Source organism: Carettochelys insculpta, chromosome 10, assembly GCF_033958435.1.
Source record: "Carettochelys insculpta isolate YL-2023 chromosome 10, ASM3395843v1, whole genome shotgun sequence".
Lineage (NCBI taxonomy): Eukaryota > Metazoa > Chordata > Testudines > Carettochelyidae > Carettochelys > Carettochelys insculpta.
The window spans coordinates 17,929,034-17,943,604 of record NC_134146.1 but is presented as its reverse complement, the minus strand read 5'-3'; the positions used below and the strand labels follow the sequence as shown (position 1 = coordinate 17,943,604).

The window sequence follows — 14,571 nt, the reverse complement described above, 5'->3', positions numbered from 1 at the left end:
GGGAACCAGGTGCAGCAGGCCCAGTTTTGTGGGATAGATAGGGGACACCTGTGGAGGCTAATAAATTCAATTTTAAGACATGGTGTTTCCACGCTTGTCTTTAATCGAACGTCTAAATTCGAGCTTGACACTATACCCATCAGGTAACTGCGACTTTGTAATCTTGAGATTAATGCTCCGTAAATTGAGCTAATGGTATTTCTGAATGACGACAGTCGCCTGGTAATATCAAGCTAACTGTCTGAATTTCAAATTTATCTCATAGTGTAGATGCAGCCTCTGTCGACAGAGTTGATCACTCTTTCGATCCACTTTTGTGTGTGGCCTTAATCTGTTGACAGAAGTTTTGTTGGAAGATGTTGCCTTCTGCACCGCCCGTCTTGTTGATCTACAACTCACTGACTCTCATTTGATTTTTTTAAATTTAATTTTCATTTTTCTTTTCTTCCTCATTTGTGCCTTTTAACTTCCTTTCCTCAGTGCTACTTTAAAATTGTATTATGGAATGCACTTAATGTTCTCAAATAACTATGCAACTATATAATTTGAGCCAGACACACTGCCTCATACTGAGCAGTGCGTTTCTCACCAATGGGTCCCAGTGACTTTAATGAGACCATTTGTAAGAATAAAAATAAAAGAATCTGGCCCTGTTTATTTACTTATTTGATTCTGTTACTATAGCATGAAACCTGTAGAACATATTGTGACACATCTATAACAATGGCAATGGCAAAACAACAGTGTTTGTTTTTGCTATTGCAGTACCTATATAATTACTATTGCAGCTTGCTGGCTGTTAATAAAATATTGACCTTTTAATAGGAGACTGTGACTTAGAGCAATACATTTTCAGACATACGTTCTGATGAGCTGAGGTCAATTTTCTTTTTTTTTGAGGGCTGTAACAAAGTACTATTTCCCTGAAAGGGAGGTTATAGACCAAGCACTGCCTATTCCCAGTGTTAGTCCTGATCAAGAGAGCAACACTTCTCAGAATCCCCAGGACTGGAAAGATTGGAATTGTAGGCCCCGTGAGTGAGGGGAGTTCAGGAATAAGCAGGTAGACGGAGACTTGGCCCCTTCTGACAATAAAATATAAGAGATGCTAATGCTCAGGAAACCTTGTTTGAATTGGTGGCACCTTTAAGTACCATATTTTTGCTGCCTTGCACGAAGTTTCCCTTTTGAAAATGTGGCTTTTAGTTGTGAGCGGATTTAGATCCTGATTCTACACACCTTTCCTCAGGGGAGGAGTCTTTGTTCCCCTGTGCACTTGTGTAAGTACAGGTCTGTAGGACTGTGTCTTTTAGCTGCAATTGATGTTATCTCCAGGGGTGGCCAAATTTAATGACTCTCAGCCACATGTTATAATCTTCAGCCTTTGAGAGCTGGGGAACACTTGCAGCCCCAAAACTCCCCCCACCCCACTACCAGAGGTGGCACATGGGGTCACATCCCTCCCACTGATTTTTGCCAGGGTTTGCTGGTCCCACTCAGTAAGGTGCTGCAGAGCCTCCTCCATGCACGGCAGCTGCTGGAGCAGGTGCACTGGCAGCTTAGGGAAAGACAGCGGCAAACAGCTGGGAGCTGCAGGAAGAGCTGTTGCTTTTGCTGTTGCCTCTCTCCTGGAGAGAGGTGTCCTCTCTTTCTGCAACTCACAGCCACTCGTCACTGCCTCTCCACGTGGAGCTAACACTTGGGACCTTCAGGAAGGGTTGCTGAACATAAAGGGTGTGTGTGTGTGTGTCTGGGGTTTTGTGACTCAGTCTGTTGTGGGAAGTGCTACATCCTTAAAGCATGCTCCATTACAGCAGGCACCAGTCTACTCTAGTAGAAGTCCCTATTCCCCACCACCTCACCACAGGGCAGAAGCCTCAAGCTCCCAGACCCCAGTAGGAGGTGAATGGAGATATGTGCGGGGCTCGGTGGCCGCACTTTGGCTATATCTACACTGTGCGATAAATTCAAAATTTATTAAGATAATGCCGTTTTTAATTCAGTTTTGAGTACCCTCACTTCCCACAGGCTCCCAGAAAATTTGAAATATTACTTCCACGCTGAAATCACCAAACTTCAACTGTTGCAGCAGTGCATTGTGGGAAGCTATCCCACAGTTCCCTCAGCCTTGCATTCTGAGCCAGGAGCAGTAGCGCTGTCAGCCTCTCAGTTCTGCAGCTTGGGGGACCCGGGAAACTGAAAGCGCAGCAGCCCTGGTCAATTTCCCAGCTCCCGCTAGTACAGTAAACCCTCCATTTAATGGACTAATAGGGGTAAGGAATGTCCATTCTTCCCTATAGTCTGTTAAATCTGAGGGCTTACTCCCCCTCCCTGTAGGCTCTTGGCCCTGCACACACAGTTTAGTCAGCCCTCATCAAATGTTATCAGTACATCAGTGCATGAGACAGAGAGCCATAAAGTAACACCAACTCTTGGAAAATAGTCAATACTGAGATTTCTATCTATACACCTTTCCTAAAAAGATGATTTATTGTAAGAGGAAAGAAGCAAACTAAAGTGTTTTCTGTTATTACTTGCTCAGCCTTTCCTTAATTCGTTTGTTTAAAAGGGATATACAAAGATTAGCACACACAAGCCTTAAAAATGCAAGGATCTTCCCAGACTTTCATGTGTTCTTTCTTGTGTTCAGAAATTTTCAGTTTTATACTATCAAGGCTTTTTGACATGAGCAATTACTGCCAATTTCCATTCAATGGTCTTCAATAATTAAGCAAATTCTTTTTGTCTGTGTTCTTGCATCTCCTGTGACAGGTGAACACAAATAATTGAACAAATGAGTTTACTGGCAAAAATATTTCCCAAAACAGTCAATTTTAGGCTAATACTGAAGAACATTAGCAAAATATTTACCTTACATTACCTCTTCTGATTCAGGTTTCTGAAATCCAAGACAGTCTTCTTTGGCTTTAATATTTTTAAACATTTTTGAACAAGAGTCTCAGAGAGGTAGTCACGTTAGTCTGAAGCTTCATGAAACAAAGCAAGCAATCTTGTAGCACCTTAAATACTAACAATTTTATTTATTAAGTAATGAGCTTTCATGGGTCTGACCCATGAAAGCTCATTACCTAATAAATAATTTTTTTAGTTTTTAAGGTGCTATAGGACTGCTTGCATTATTTTTGAACGAGTTTCGTTAATGCTGGGCATTTGACATTGGGTTAGTTAACATATTTGAATATGGTTTAACTTCATGGTATAGACAAAACTAAAGAGGCCAAACATCTTAAATGCTTTAACCAATGACTTTAAATAACTGTTAACTGTGAGGAAACAGATGATCACTTTGTTTAAATTAGCACTTTTATAAGTCAGGTCCTGTACATGGTATCAAGTAAAAACTAGCTGTTGGCTACACAGAATGCCTTTGAAGCATTGTACAAATATAAAGCAGTACACTTAACACACCTGGAACCAAGTAAATGGTGGTACTCCTGTATTCCAGAATGGGAAAATGAGATGGAGGGCACAGTGTGACCGAGACAGATCAAAAATGGGATTACAGGTCTGGTGCCCAGAAACTCCTGGCTCTAGTGTCAGGACAACTTGCTTTAGTGAAACATCTGCATACAAGGATAAACATTATGATGAGACTTTAGATCTAAGCAGCAGAGTCATTAAACAAAATTAAGAAACGGAATCTTGCCCCAACTTGTCCATCAGCTGCTTTGCTGTTTTATCCAACTGCTTGCTGGATGGTGTAAGATGACACAGTAGAAATTCTGCTGTCTTGTGACATGTACAGGCTAGTGGGCATGCTTCTAACTGCTGTATTGAAAGCAATTGTGCAATTCCTGAAACAATACTTTGATAAGGCTAACCTGAAATCTATAGAGCCAACAACTTCAATCTGTTCATTACAGTGACTCTTGCTTTGGGAGGTCTTGCCAACATCATCCACATAGTGGTCTCAGGGAGTGACAGATGAGGAAGAATGTAGCAGGATCACATCCAAGCAGATACTCCCTGGATACTGTGGAGTAAACTGGGGTCTTCCCCGTTGTCATTCCTTTCTCTTCAGGAAAAAAGAGAGGCCCATGATGGTGGCTGTGGGGTACAAGAGGGCTCCATGTCACTGCATGTGTTTTGGCCCAAATTAAATGATTAGTATGGATGAATTATAATCAATCAAAATAAAAGTTACCTCTGTGCCAAGTAAAATGCATTTCATCTGGGGAACAGATCCTGACCCAGCTGCGTATAAACTATGAAACCCTTGCAGTCCCTAACAGAGTTCCAATCAAAGTAGTGACCCAAGAGTCAACAGATTCATGTGGATAAAGAAAAACTAAGGGCATCAAAACAAAACTGACTAGCCAGATAAGTGAATTGTTACTTCAGAACTAAATACAAGGGCCAAATCAGTCCTAAGATGCAATGATTGAATGTAAGGCTAAGAAACAGGAGAGACTAGTGATCTGAAAATAAATGTTAAACAATCAATTGTAGCTGTTCTTCTGTATTAAAGAGTAATTGTTTAGAGGCACATAGAGAAAACAAATCAAAACTGAACTTTAGTGAAGAATAAGAAGGGCAAATACCATTAAAATAGGATATTAGCTAGAGGAAAAGTCAGGAAAGGATATGTAATTCTAATATAGACAGCTGTGTAACCTTCATGATCTTGTCTTTTATTCAGGGGTGAGCAAACTGGAGGGCAGGCCCCCTCAAGGGGGAGGATGCAGAATTATTGGCTGCTTTGTGTCAGTTTCCTCTATCACATTAAAAATGTTGAAATATGTTCCTGGTTTTATGTATGTATATTCACATATATAATGATTCATAGAACTTTTACATTCTACAGACTTATTTTTCTTACATGTGTGGAAAGGCTTCTTTTTTTTTTCTCCATACAAACATAACCAAAATTTCCATTGGTTTGGATTACATTAGACAGGTTGGGGGGGGGCCTGATAACTATAGAGACAAAAAGTGGGGCTCAGTGTAAAATGTTTGCTTGTCCCTTTCTATTCACTGCACCTTTACATTTTTAAGAGCATGCTATCTCAAGAAACAGTAATTATTTGGTGGCAAGGCAAATTATTTTACAGAGGATTAACAGGCTGTGCTATCTCTGTGTTTTCTTGTTTCCCTGAGTGTAAAATAAGTCATGACAATGAAGTATATGGTTTGTTCTTTGTGTATATGGTTTGTTCCTTGTATGTGGTAAAATATAATGCTTATATTTCATGGACGTGGGTGAGAGGGGGAAAATAAATGACAGGTGCAGCAGCTGTCATGGGAACCTCAAAAGTGTGAGGCCAGGGGCAGCTTTCCCACCTTCTCCTATGAAAGTGACAACACTGATCATGTAATTCTAAAAATTTGGACCTTAGCTATATAGAGTCTGGCCAATTTTATAACCAAAGGCTTAGCTAAGTGATTTTGCTTTCACTTTCAGTTGGTGAAAAACAGCTCTAATGCACTATAAGGTATAACCAGGGTAATTTATACTGTTAGAAATGAAACACAATTTTGTCATTTTAGGCCTCTTAATATTCTTAGTGAGCACACTTCTGTATTTTTGCCCCTTTTCATTAATTAATCTCACCAGGAAAACTGAGGTGACTATCAGATTTTCTGTAAATTCTTTGTTGGGTTGTGTCTTTTTTTATGAATCAGATTGGCTTCAGTGAGGCACATGGACCTCTAGATCAATGACTTGGTCATTGTCGCCTAGTACTATTAGAAGGCCCACCAACCAGGAGGATGAGAAGGCAAAGGGGGCAATTGCCCAGGACCTGGAGATTCAAAAGTGCATGAGGCTCCCAGCTGCTGCCACTGTTACTATGGCAACCGGGGCACCTGCAGGCCCAGGCCCTTTAAATTGCTGCCATGCTCCAGGCAGCAGTGAGGGCTTTGAGGCAGGGAGGAGTGCCACAGTTTGGGCAGTGCTGACAGCTAGCTGCCCCTAACCCCATCCTTTAACCCAAGCCCTGTCCCCTCCACGAATGCAAGGCTGATGAGGCTCTCAGCTCTCTTGACTATTACACAGTGGACCAGTTGCTTGGTTGGGATTTTACCGGTATCAGTTTGGCTCCTAGCCATTTCCAGTAAACACTCTCTCGCCCATCATCATCAAAAAAGCATAGTCTACTGAGGACCACTACAGCAACAAGAGTGTCCACAGTTGATGATATTCTAGACTGAAGTTCCATGATCTATCACAGTTCTGTAAACCCATGAATCTCTGAGACACTGTCCGTCCCTTCCACGGTGACATCACATAGGGTGAAGATGTTCATCCCTTCGAATGTTGATGGAGTTTGGGAATACAGTGTGCTGGGCTGTTTTTGTCCATCCTGTAGACGTGGCCAAAGAGCATGCAATATTGCTTTGGAATGTAGAGAGAAAGGCCTGCAAGATCCATCATGATGATGATTAATCATAGAACTGGAAGGGATCTCAGGAGGTTATCTAGTCCAGTTCCCTGCACTTATGGCATGACTAAATATGGATTACTATTGTGATATTCAGAGTTGCCCTAGTGCAGTAAACTGTGATTAAGGTCTGTATTTGAAGTAAAGTTTATTCTTCAGAAGCAACAACTGCTTCTGAAATAAGAATGGTACATATTGATATCTGTTCTAACTATTTTATTTAATACTATTCCCATTTTATATACTGGAATTTTTAGATATCCTGAAATATATGAATTAGTTTTCTATCATGAGGAAAAGAAGAGATAGTATCACTCTTGAGTAATTAAACAAGCATGCTTGGGACTTTTTTCTTTTATGCTCTATAATAAGTGACTCTACATAGCAAACACTGATGATCAGGTATTTTGAAATACTGTATACAGCTGAGTGCCTCCTTAAAAATAGCAAATTTGCCAAAAATTGCCTCTTTGGGGAATTCAAACTATTTGCAAATTCAGCTAATCTTTGAAAATAGTTTTGATAGAAAAATGCAAAAAAACAGAAGTGTTGAAATATTTAATTTAAAAATTAATATTTTGACTTTTCATTTCAAAACATTTGATTTTCAATCATTTCAATCAGCTTGATTTTGAAATTTCTCTCATTTTTAAAATCATACTGAAACAGGTGCCAAAATGAAAAGCCAAAATTAATTTCAGGTCAAACTATACATGTCACTTAATCCAAAACAAAAATTCTTTATTTTTGTTTTGAGGAAGAATGGGAAAAACCCACCAGGTCTAGTTTGAACTACTGACTAAAAAGTGTAGCCAGTTTGACTATACTCATTCACTTTTTTAAAATAACCAAATTTAGCCAAATGTATTGTCTAAAGTTAAAGTAGTACAATTAAAAAATAATTGACATACATGTCCTCTTTCTGGGAAGCAATACTTATTTCAAAGCGTGTATTTCAAAGCTTCAGAAATATATTCTGCAATAAATACTAATTAAAACTCTTGTCGCTTTAACCCATTAGTTTATGCCAGCTTTGTCCTTGGTACCTCCCTAATTTAATTTCCTTAATCATTGCTTAACAGGTTTTTGGGGAGTAGGCGTTAAATAAAGCACATCTAAGTTACCGTAAGTCACCAAATAGCATTTTTATTTGAACAGAAGTCTTGATGATCCGTTGAAGTATTTCCCAACTGTATTTGGTACAAAGTGGTCATGAATCTTTGCTTTTACAAGTTTCCTATTTTCAAAGGTGACTTCAGCTTTGTAAAGTTTAGTGGAATGCTTGATATAGGTAAATTGAATTGTGGGAAAAGTACAATACATTCAGTTAACATAACTTCCCAACATCCATATCTAGTGTATATTAATACCATGCACATAATACTACCTGTTAGTGGAATGTACACTGTGCATAACTATATGTATTAGCTAACAGAACCAGACTGATTTTTTTTTATTTCAGATTTTCTTGAGACACACGGAAGAGAGAGATCATTATTTGCTCAGCTGTAATAGGAACATTACTTGTCTAATCAGAGAGTCCATCTCTGTAATCCCGAGACTAGCAACAGCTGCCTTGACTTTGCAAGAGCAAAAATAATCAAATGGAATTCAAAACAAGATGTCATAAAATATTAGGTTATTGACTTTAAATATGAGAAAATTCAGAGGTGAGGCTCTATCATGCCACAAAATACTAACAGCGAGATTCTGGTCTCAGAGGCACTGAAATAATTCGAATTCGAGTTACTACTTTACTACATTACTGATGCCTTAAGTGCTAGCTACTGTGTACCTTGCCATCCTGAGCCTTCTGTGCATTGTGGGCACTGGGAGTTTGAAGTGAAAACTGATGATAGGATATCCTTCTCCATGGCTATATTTACACTGTGCCCTTAATTCTAAGTAAGGTACATAATTTGCGCTACACAAATTGTGTCTCTTATTTTGAGTTAATTTCTGAATAGGCTATTTCAGCATTTGGCACTCTCTGTTTTGAGGCACCCCTTACTCCTCCTGCAATGAGGTATTGAGGGATGCCAAAATAGCATGCCTGGTATTTTGAAAAATATTTTGAAATACCGGGAGCATTTCATAGATGCAGTATAACTATTTTGGGATACCTTGGTATCCTGAATTAGTTCTGCAGTGTAAACATAGCCCATGGGAGAAATTAATTCAGGTGTGCAAAACTTCTGCATCATGTTAGCCCTCTGATGGGATTCTGTATGAGAGATGTTGATAGTTTGTCTATGCAAGGTAACTGTAGACTCTGGAATACTTCAGCAAGAAGACATTGAATTGGCCCCACATAAACCAGCATAGAGGATGACAATGGTGGCAGACCAAGGGCATGTCAGAGAGGCTACACAGGACCCATGAATAAATTAATACAGGCAGGACTGGCTCAACTACATAGGCAAACTACACCATTGCCTACAGCACCAGCCTTTAAGGGGGACCACACAGACAACCTATGATTTTTTTCTCTATTTTTTCTCTATTTAAAATTGTATTAATGTTCTAAATGAAAGTATATTCATTTATTTCACATAATGGAGCATAGATATGTATGAAAATACAGCTGATATGTGCTATGGCACAATTTTAAAAGAGCACTGCCTGTGTTTGTGTCTGAAGCCAGGGTCTGGCAGATCTGCCATTCTTAGTAGCCCAGTGTAGGCCAGTCAGACAGCTGAGTTAGTGTCATTTTGTGGAATGGTATATTGTTTGAGATTAACCTTACCAGTAAGAAACTTCAGGTAAAGGATTTTGAAATATATTGTGCTATACAACAGCTGCAACAGACCAATTGGTTTCTGGAGGAATGTAGGAGTGATGAAGCTTTTGAAAAGACACTAGTAGATGCTTGTGAGCTTACTGAGGAATTTGAACTAATAACAGATTTTGAATCAGAACCAGCACATTCTCAGAGAAAGAATTAACAGTTGCATATGGGGCAAAAGCAGTTCAGGATCCAGAACAAAAATTCAAAATACATTTCTACTTTTCAGAATTTCTGTATATGAGCAATTCTGAAAAAGTACCATTGCTGGAAAACAGAGCCAAAATATGCTAGTCTATCAACAGTTGCATATTGAGACCAGGCATTCATTAGCATTGCAACTCTATCTGTGGTGGAGGCAGTAATGCAGTGAAGACTGAGATATTTTATACTGTGTTCTGCTTTAAAAAAACAAACAAACAAACAACAGTAGTGAAGTATCTCAGTTTGCTAGCGTATTAGCAACCATATTGTGGCTTGGAATGGAAGATGGTTCCTGAAGCCAGAGTAGCCCTAGTCCATTAAGGGCTATTTTATTTATGTTACCCTTTTCAAGAGACTGTAGCTGAAAGGGAAACCAATGTCTGTTGTAGAGCATTGGTGTTTATTATTATATGCTTTTTGTCTGGTTAAACCTGTTCAGAATCACTACAGGATGTACTAATTACATCATCTTCATGATCTTTGCCTTTAATCCCATGAATACTGACTGGCAACTGTCATGTGGAATTGGACAGAACATGGTGCAGATCTTGTTCTGCAAGACTGATGTCTGTGTTTGGATAAATTGTACAGCTCAAAGTGATATATAATGTTTTAACAGAGTAACTAGAATAAGCTGCACCAGTAGAAGTCACACTGAACTGGTGAAAACCCTGTCTACACTGTAGGTTTACACCAATGAAATTAGGTCATTGATAGATAATTTGAAAAAGTAGGGGTAAGATTGCATCTCAGCCACACTCCTTTTTCTTACCTGAAATCTTGCCTTGTCTGATTTAGTTCCCACATTGGTATGATGTTGTTGGTTAGCTATTGTACAGGCTGAACCTCTGAAATATGGGACTTGCTGATCTGGCAACATCTATGGTCCAGCAGGACTATGGATATTGCTTGATCAGAGAGTGTGCGGGGAGGGCAGCTAGAAGTCTGGCAGCTGGGAAGTCCCAGCTAGGCCAGTGGCAGAGGGGTTGGTGGTCACCGGGAAGCTGAGGGAAGCTGAGGAGCTGCAGCCAGCGACAGATCAGCAGCAGGGAAGACAATGGCAGCCAGGGAGTCCTGGCTGACCAGGATCAGAACCTGGAGGCCAGCAGCCAGCATGGGAGGATTGATTTCCCCTGATCTGACAAGTTCCCTGGTTCGGGACTGCTCAGGTCCCAGGGGGCTGGACCAATGAGGGACAACCTGTAGTAGTCTTTTTTTTTGATGCTCCTGTGGAGTAACTTATTTGTGATGCTGCTAACGTGGATGTTTTATCCCTGTAACTGTCAGACTGTCAGATCTCCATTTTTGTATTGCAGGAACTGGTCCTACTGAGCACATCTCAAAGTCCAGAAAACTAGGGTAAACCACTTCTATCAGGCTTTTATGCAGGAGTTTCTTCTGGGGATGGGTGTTTGTATTTTTGTAAGTGTGTATCAAAGGGGTAGTTGAATTAGTCTGTATCTTTAAAAACTACAAGAAGTCCTGTGACACCTTTTAGACTAACAGATATTTTGGAGCATAAGCTTTTGTGGGCAAAGACCCACTTCATTGGATGCATGACTGAACAGACCTTGTCAACTGTCTCTCCCCTTGACTGAGACTCCCTCTTTAAACCCTTCTCTGGCATGCCCCCACTCATGCATCTGACAAAGTGGTCTTTTGCCCATGAAAGCTTTTGCTTCAAAATACCTGTCAGTCTATAAGGTGCCACAGAACTTCTTGTTGTTTGTAAAAGTGGACCATCACCTCCCTGTCCTGCCCCCCCACACACACATACAGTGGGCCCTGTCCTTCTATCACTACCTCCAGCTCTCCAGCTGGCCCTGATCGGCTGCCCCACCAGCCAGCCTAGCCCTGGCCCTCTACCCCAGCATCTCTGCTGCCGGCAGCCACGCCTGTATGCACTGGGACCCCTGCAGCCCTAGCCCTCTTCCCACCTTCTACCTGTCCTGTATGCTGGGGTCCTGGCTACCACACACATGGGGTTCTCCTAGCTGCCCCCAGCCCGGTGCATGCTCCAGGGCTCCCCTGACAGTCTGTGTGGGGAGGGTGGCATGACTCTGGTGACAGCTTACCTGACTGCCTGGCTGTCAGGTTGCTTGCGTTGGGCCCAGATTGGAACTTGGCTGCCACCACAGGAGGGACTACTGGGAATGTGGTCACCCCTGATTGGCTCCCCCATCCTCTTCACCCCCCAAGCCGTCCCCTATCCACTCCCACTCTGCCCAAAGATCCCCCCTGATTTGGCCCAAACACCTCTCCTGTTCGGCCCAAAGAGCCCCTCATTCTACTCCCCTCCATCTGACTTCCCCCCTGCAAGTCTCCAACAGCCCTCCCCACTCAGCCTAAATATACCACTCAACCCCCATACAGCCCAAGGACCTCCACCTCCTCTCCCTGGTAGGAGGAGTACTACCTGGGGTAGGTGGCAGCAGCAGCAGCTGCAAGGGATCGCCTCCCCCACATTCCTAGCACTCACCACGCAGCATTCCACCTCAGCCTCCTGGCCTCCTGAGCCCTGCTCCTCCGCATGCAGGTGGGAGGCCTCTGGCTGCCCACAGAGAAGTGGGGCGCAGAAGGTCCAGAGGATGTGGTGGAGTGCCGCATGGTGAGTGTGGTGGGGAACGATCCCTTGCAGCTGCTGCCGCCGCCATCCACCATTCAGACAGAGGGGGGAAGGGGGGGAGTGACCCATTGGAAGGGGGTGTAAACTCACCCCTCACACACCCCCTGCCTAAGGGCCGATCTATAGGGCACTGTGGGAGTGCACAGCGCAATGTTTCAGGATATGATTTGTGATATTATCTGAATCACAGGGTTTATTATATTTAAAGGGACATTATTCACTTGAAATCTAGTAGTAGGCATCCTTCAGTCTACGTAGACTATGGATTGCGCCCTTCGTAGTTCCATTTGGAATCATCATTTGCAGCATCGACTGTGACTGTGAAGGCCCACATGAGAGTGACAGTCCTTGCTGCATCTGTTGCATATGTAATGGGTGTCTGGCAGGTCCTTACTGTGCTTTCTGTGGGCTCGCTTCTCCTCTGCTAGCTGTCTGATCCTCATCTCACCCTTCTGAAGGCCCTTGTGTAGTTCCTGCTTCCATCTGCTGTGATCGTCTGCCAGCTCCTCCCAGCTGTCTGGCTCGATGTCTTGAAATCGAGTCACAAATAAATACATTAAAAGAGGTTTTAGACACACCCATGCTTTAATCCTCCAGCAAACTGTTGGAGTTTTACAATCACCGTTTTTTTCTTTCTGTAAATGCTTTTCTTTCCTCTGTTATCACATTTGAACAAACAGGATAATAGGGCCACCAATTCTGAAAAAGCTTGCGGTACTTTTATACTAGGAGATTAGGTCGAATTTGTTAAGGTCGAATTTTAGCACCCAATTGTGTAAAGTCGTGGGTGCATGTCCACACTAGCACATGAAGTTGACGGAGTGCATCCCCAGAAGGGTGGGCAGCTTCGACTATGTCGGCAATGCACTGTTCCCACAGTTTCTGCTGCCTCTTTGCATTGTGGATTGAGCTCCCAGTTTCTGATGGGACAAAATGGTTCTGGGTAGGGTTGTCTTCCTCCCGTAGTGTGCTTATCTCCTCCCCATCCCTTTGGAAAGCAACTGCAAAAAGTGTTTTTGCAACCTTTTTCCACTGGGTGTCCATGCAGACACCATTACAAGGCTAGCACAGAATCCATCCAGCTCCAAACTGTTATGGCAAATTGTGTGAGCACCTCCCACATTGTGCTATGGTATGTGATGAGCCTAAACAGCCTTCAGAGTGATGGAGACTCTGAGAAGGACACAGACATACATGAATGTGAAACACTGGAGTGGAAGAACAGAGAGGTAGTGGCTGCACTCAGTGCTTTGTACATAGCAGAGCACAGTTTCTGGTGCCATGAAAGAAGCTCAGACTGATGGGACCACATTCTGCCGGTATGGGATGATAGGTAGAGGCTAAAAAACTTTGGCATGGGTAAGGCCACTTTCATGGCACGTCGTGAATTCCTTTCCCCTGCTCTGAAGCACAGCAATACCAGAATGAGACCTGCACAGATAGTTCAGAAGTAAGCGGTGGCAATAGCTCTGTGGAAGCTTGCATCACCAGATAGCTACTGGTCAGTGGACAGATCTTTAGTGGGGGCTCTGGGAAACGTGTAGGACATAGTGGATGGTTTTTCCATGATGGGGTTCCCTAACTGTGGTGGGGTGATAGATGGAATGCACATCCCTATGTTGGCACTGGAGCACCTTCCCTCAGAGTACATAAACTGCCAGGGTACTCCTCCATGGTGTCGCAGGAATTGGTGAATCACCGGGGCCATTCCACTGAAATCATCGGGGGAAAGTTGGGAAATGTGCATTATGTGCACATCTTTAGGACCTCTGGCCTGTTTAGAAAGCTGCAGGATGGAACTTTCTTCTCAGACCAGAAAATTAGCATTGGAGATGCCAATCGTGATCCAGGAGGATTCAGCTTTACCCCTTGCTCCCTTGGCTTATGACGCCATACACAGGCAGCCTGGCCCACTGTAAGGAGCAGTTCCACTACAGGCTGAGCAAGTGCACAGTGGTAGTAGAATGTGCACTTGACCATTTAAAGACCAGGTTCAGGAGCCTCCTGACTCAGTTAGAGCTCAGTGAAAGCAACATTCCCTTGCTGATGGCAACACTCTGTATGCTTCACAACTTTACGTGGAAGAAAGGAGAAAAATGTCATGCAGACCACCTGGCCACTAATTACAAGCAGCCAGGCATCAGGGAAATAAGGAGAGCACGGCAAGGGGCACAGCTAATCGGGATGCTGTGAAAAACAGCTTTATGAGTAACCAGAAAGTGACATGACAGTCATGTCTGTTGCTCTTAAGGAGGTACTGCCTGTATGATATGTGCTGGGCTGTAAACCCTGAAAAGCTTTCCTACTCCGTGTGCAACACAAGCAATAAACACATTGTTTTTGAGAGATTATGCATTTTTATTTAGGGGACAAAATGAAGCACACAGTAAAGGAGTTCTTGGAGGGGCTTCCGAGACAAGTAAGCAAGTACAAAAGGCATTTTGCAATCACAGTTGGGGGGGTGTGTCAGCCTTCTGTTCTGAGAAATGATTTTGGGGGTTGAATGAAAGGCTGCCCTTGACTTCTTCCCTCCCTCACCACCCTGCATTCTGGCA

The 14,571-nt window shown here is 42.6% G+C and overlaps 1 protein-coding gene across 1 annotated transcript in view; it reads right to left on the bottom strand.

The window, feature by feature from the left end:
* The window catches only part of LOC142018644 (guanylate cyclase soluble subunit beta-2-like), a 43,469-nt gene extending 37,290 nt beyond the window's left edge, over positions 1 to 6,179 (bottom strand). Inside the window, exon 1 of the mRNA XM_075004604.1 lies at positions 6,045 to 6,179. Coding sequence (XP_074860705.1) covers positions 6,045 to 6,179 — 135 coding nt within the window. The remainder of the gene's footprint in view (positions 1 to 6,044) is intronic.
* Between the last annotated feature and the right edge of the window lie 8,392 nt (positions 6,180 to 14,571).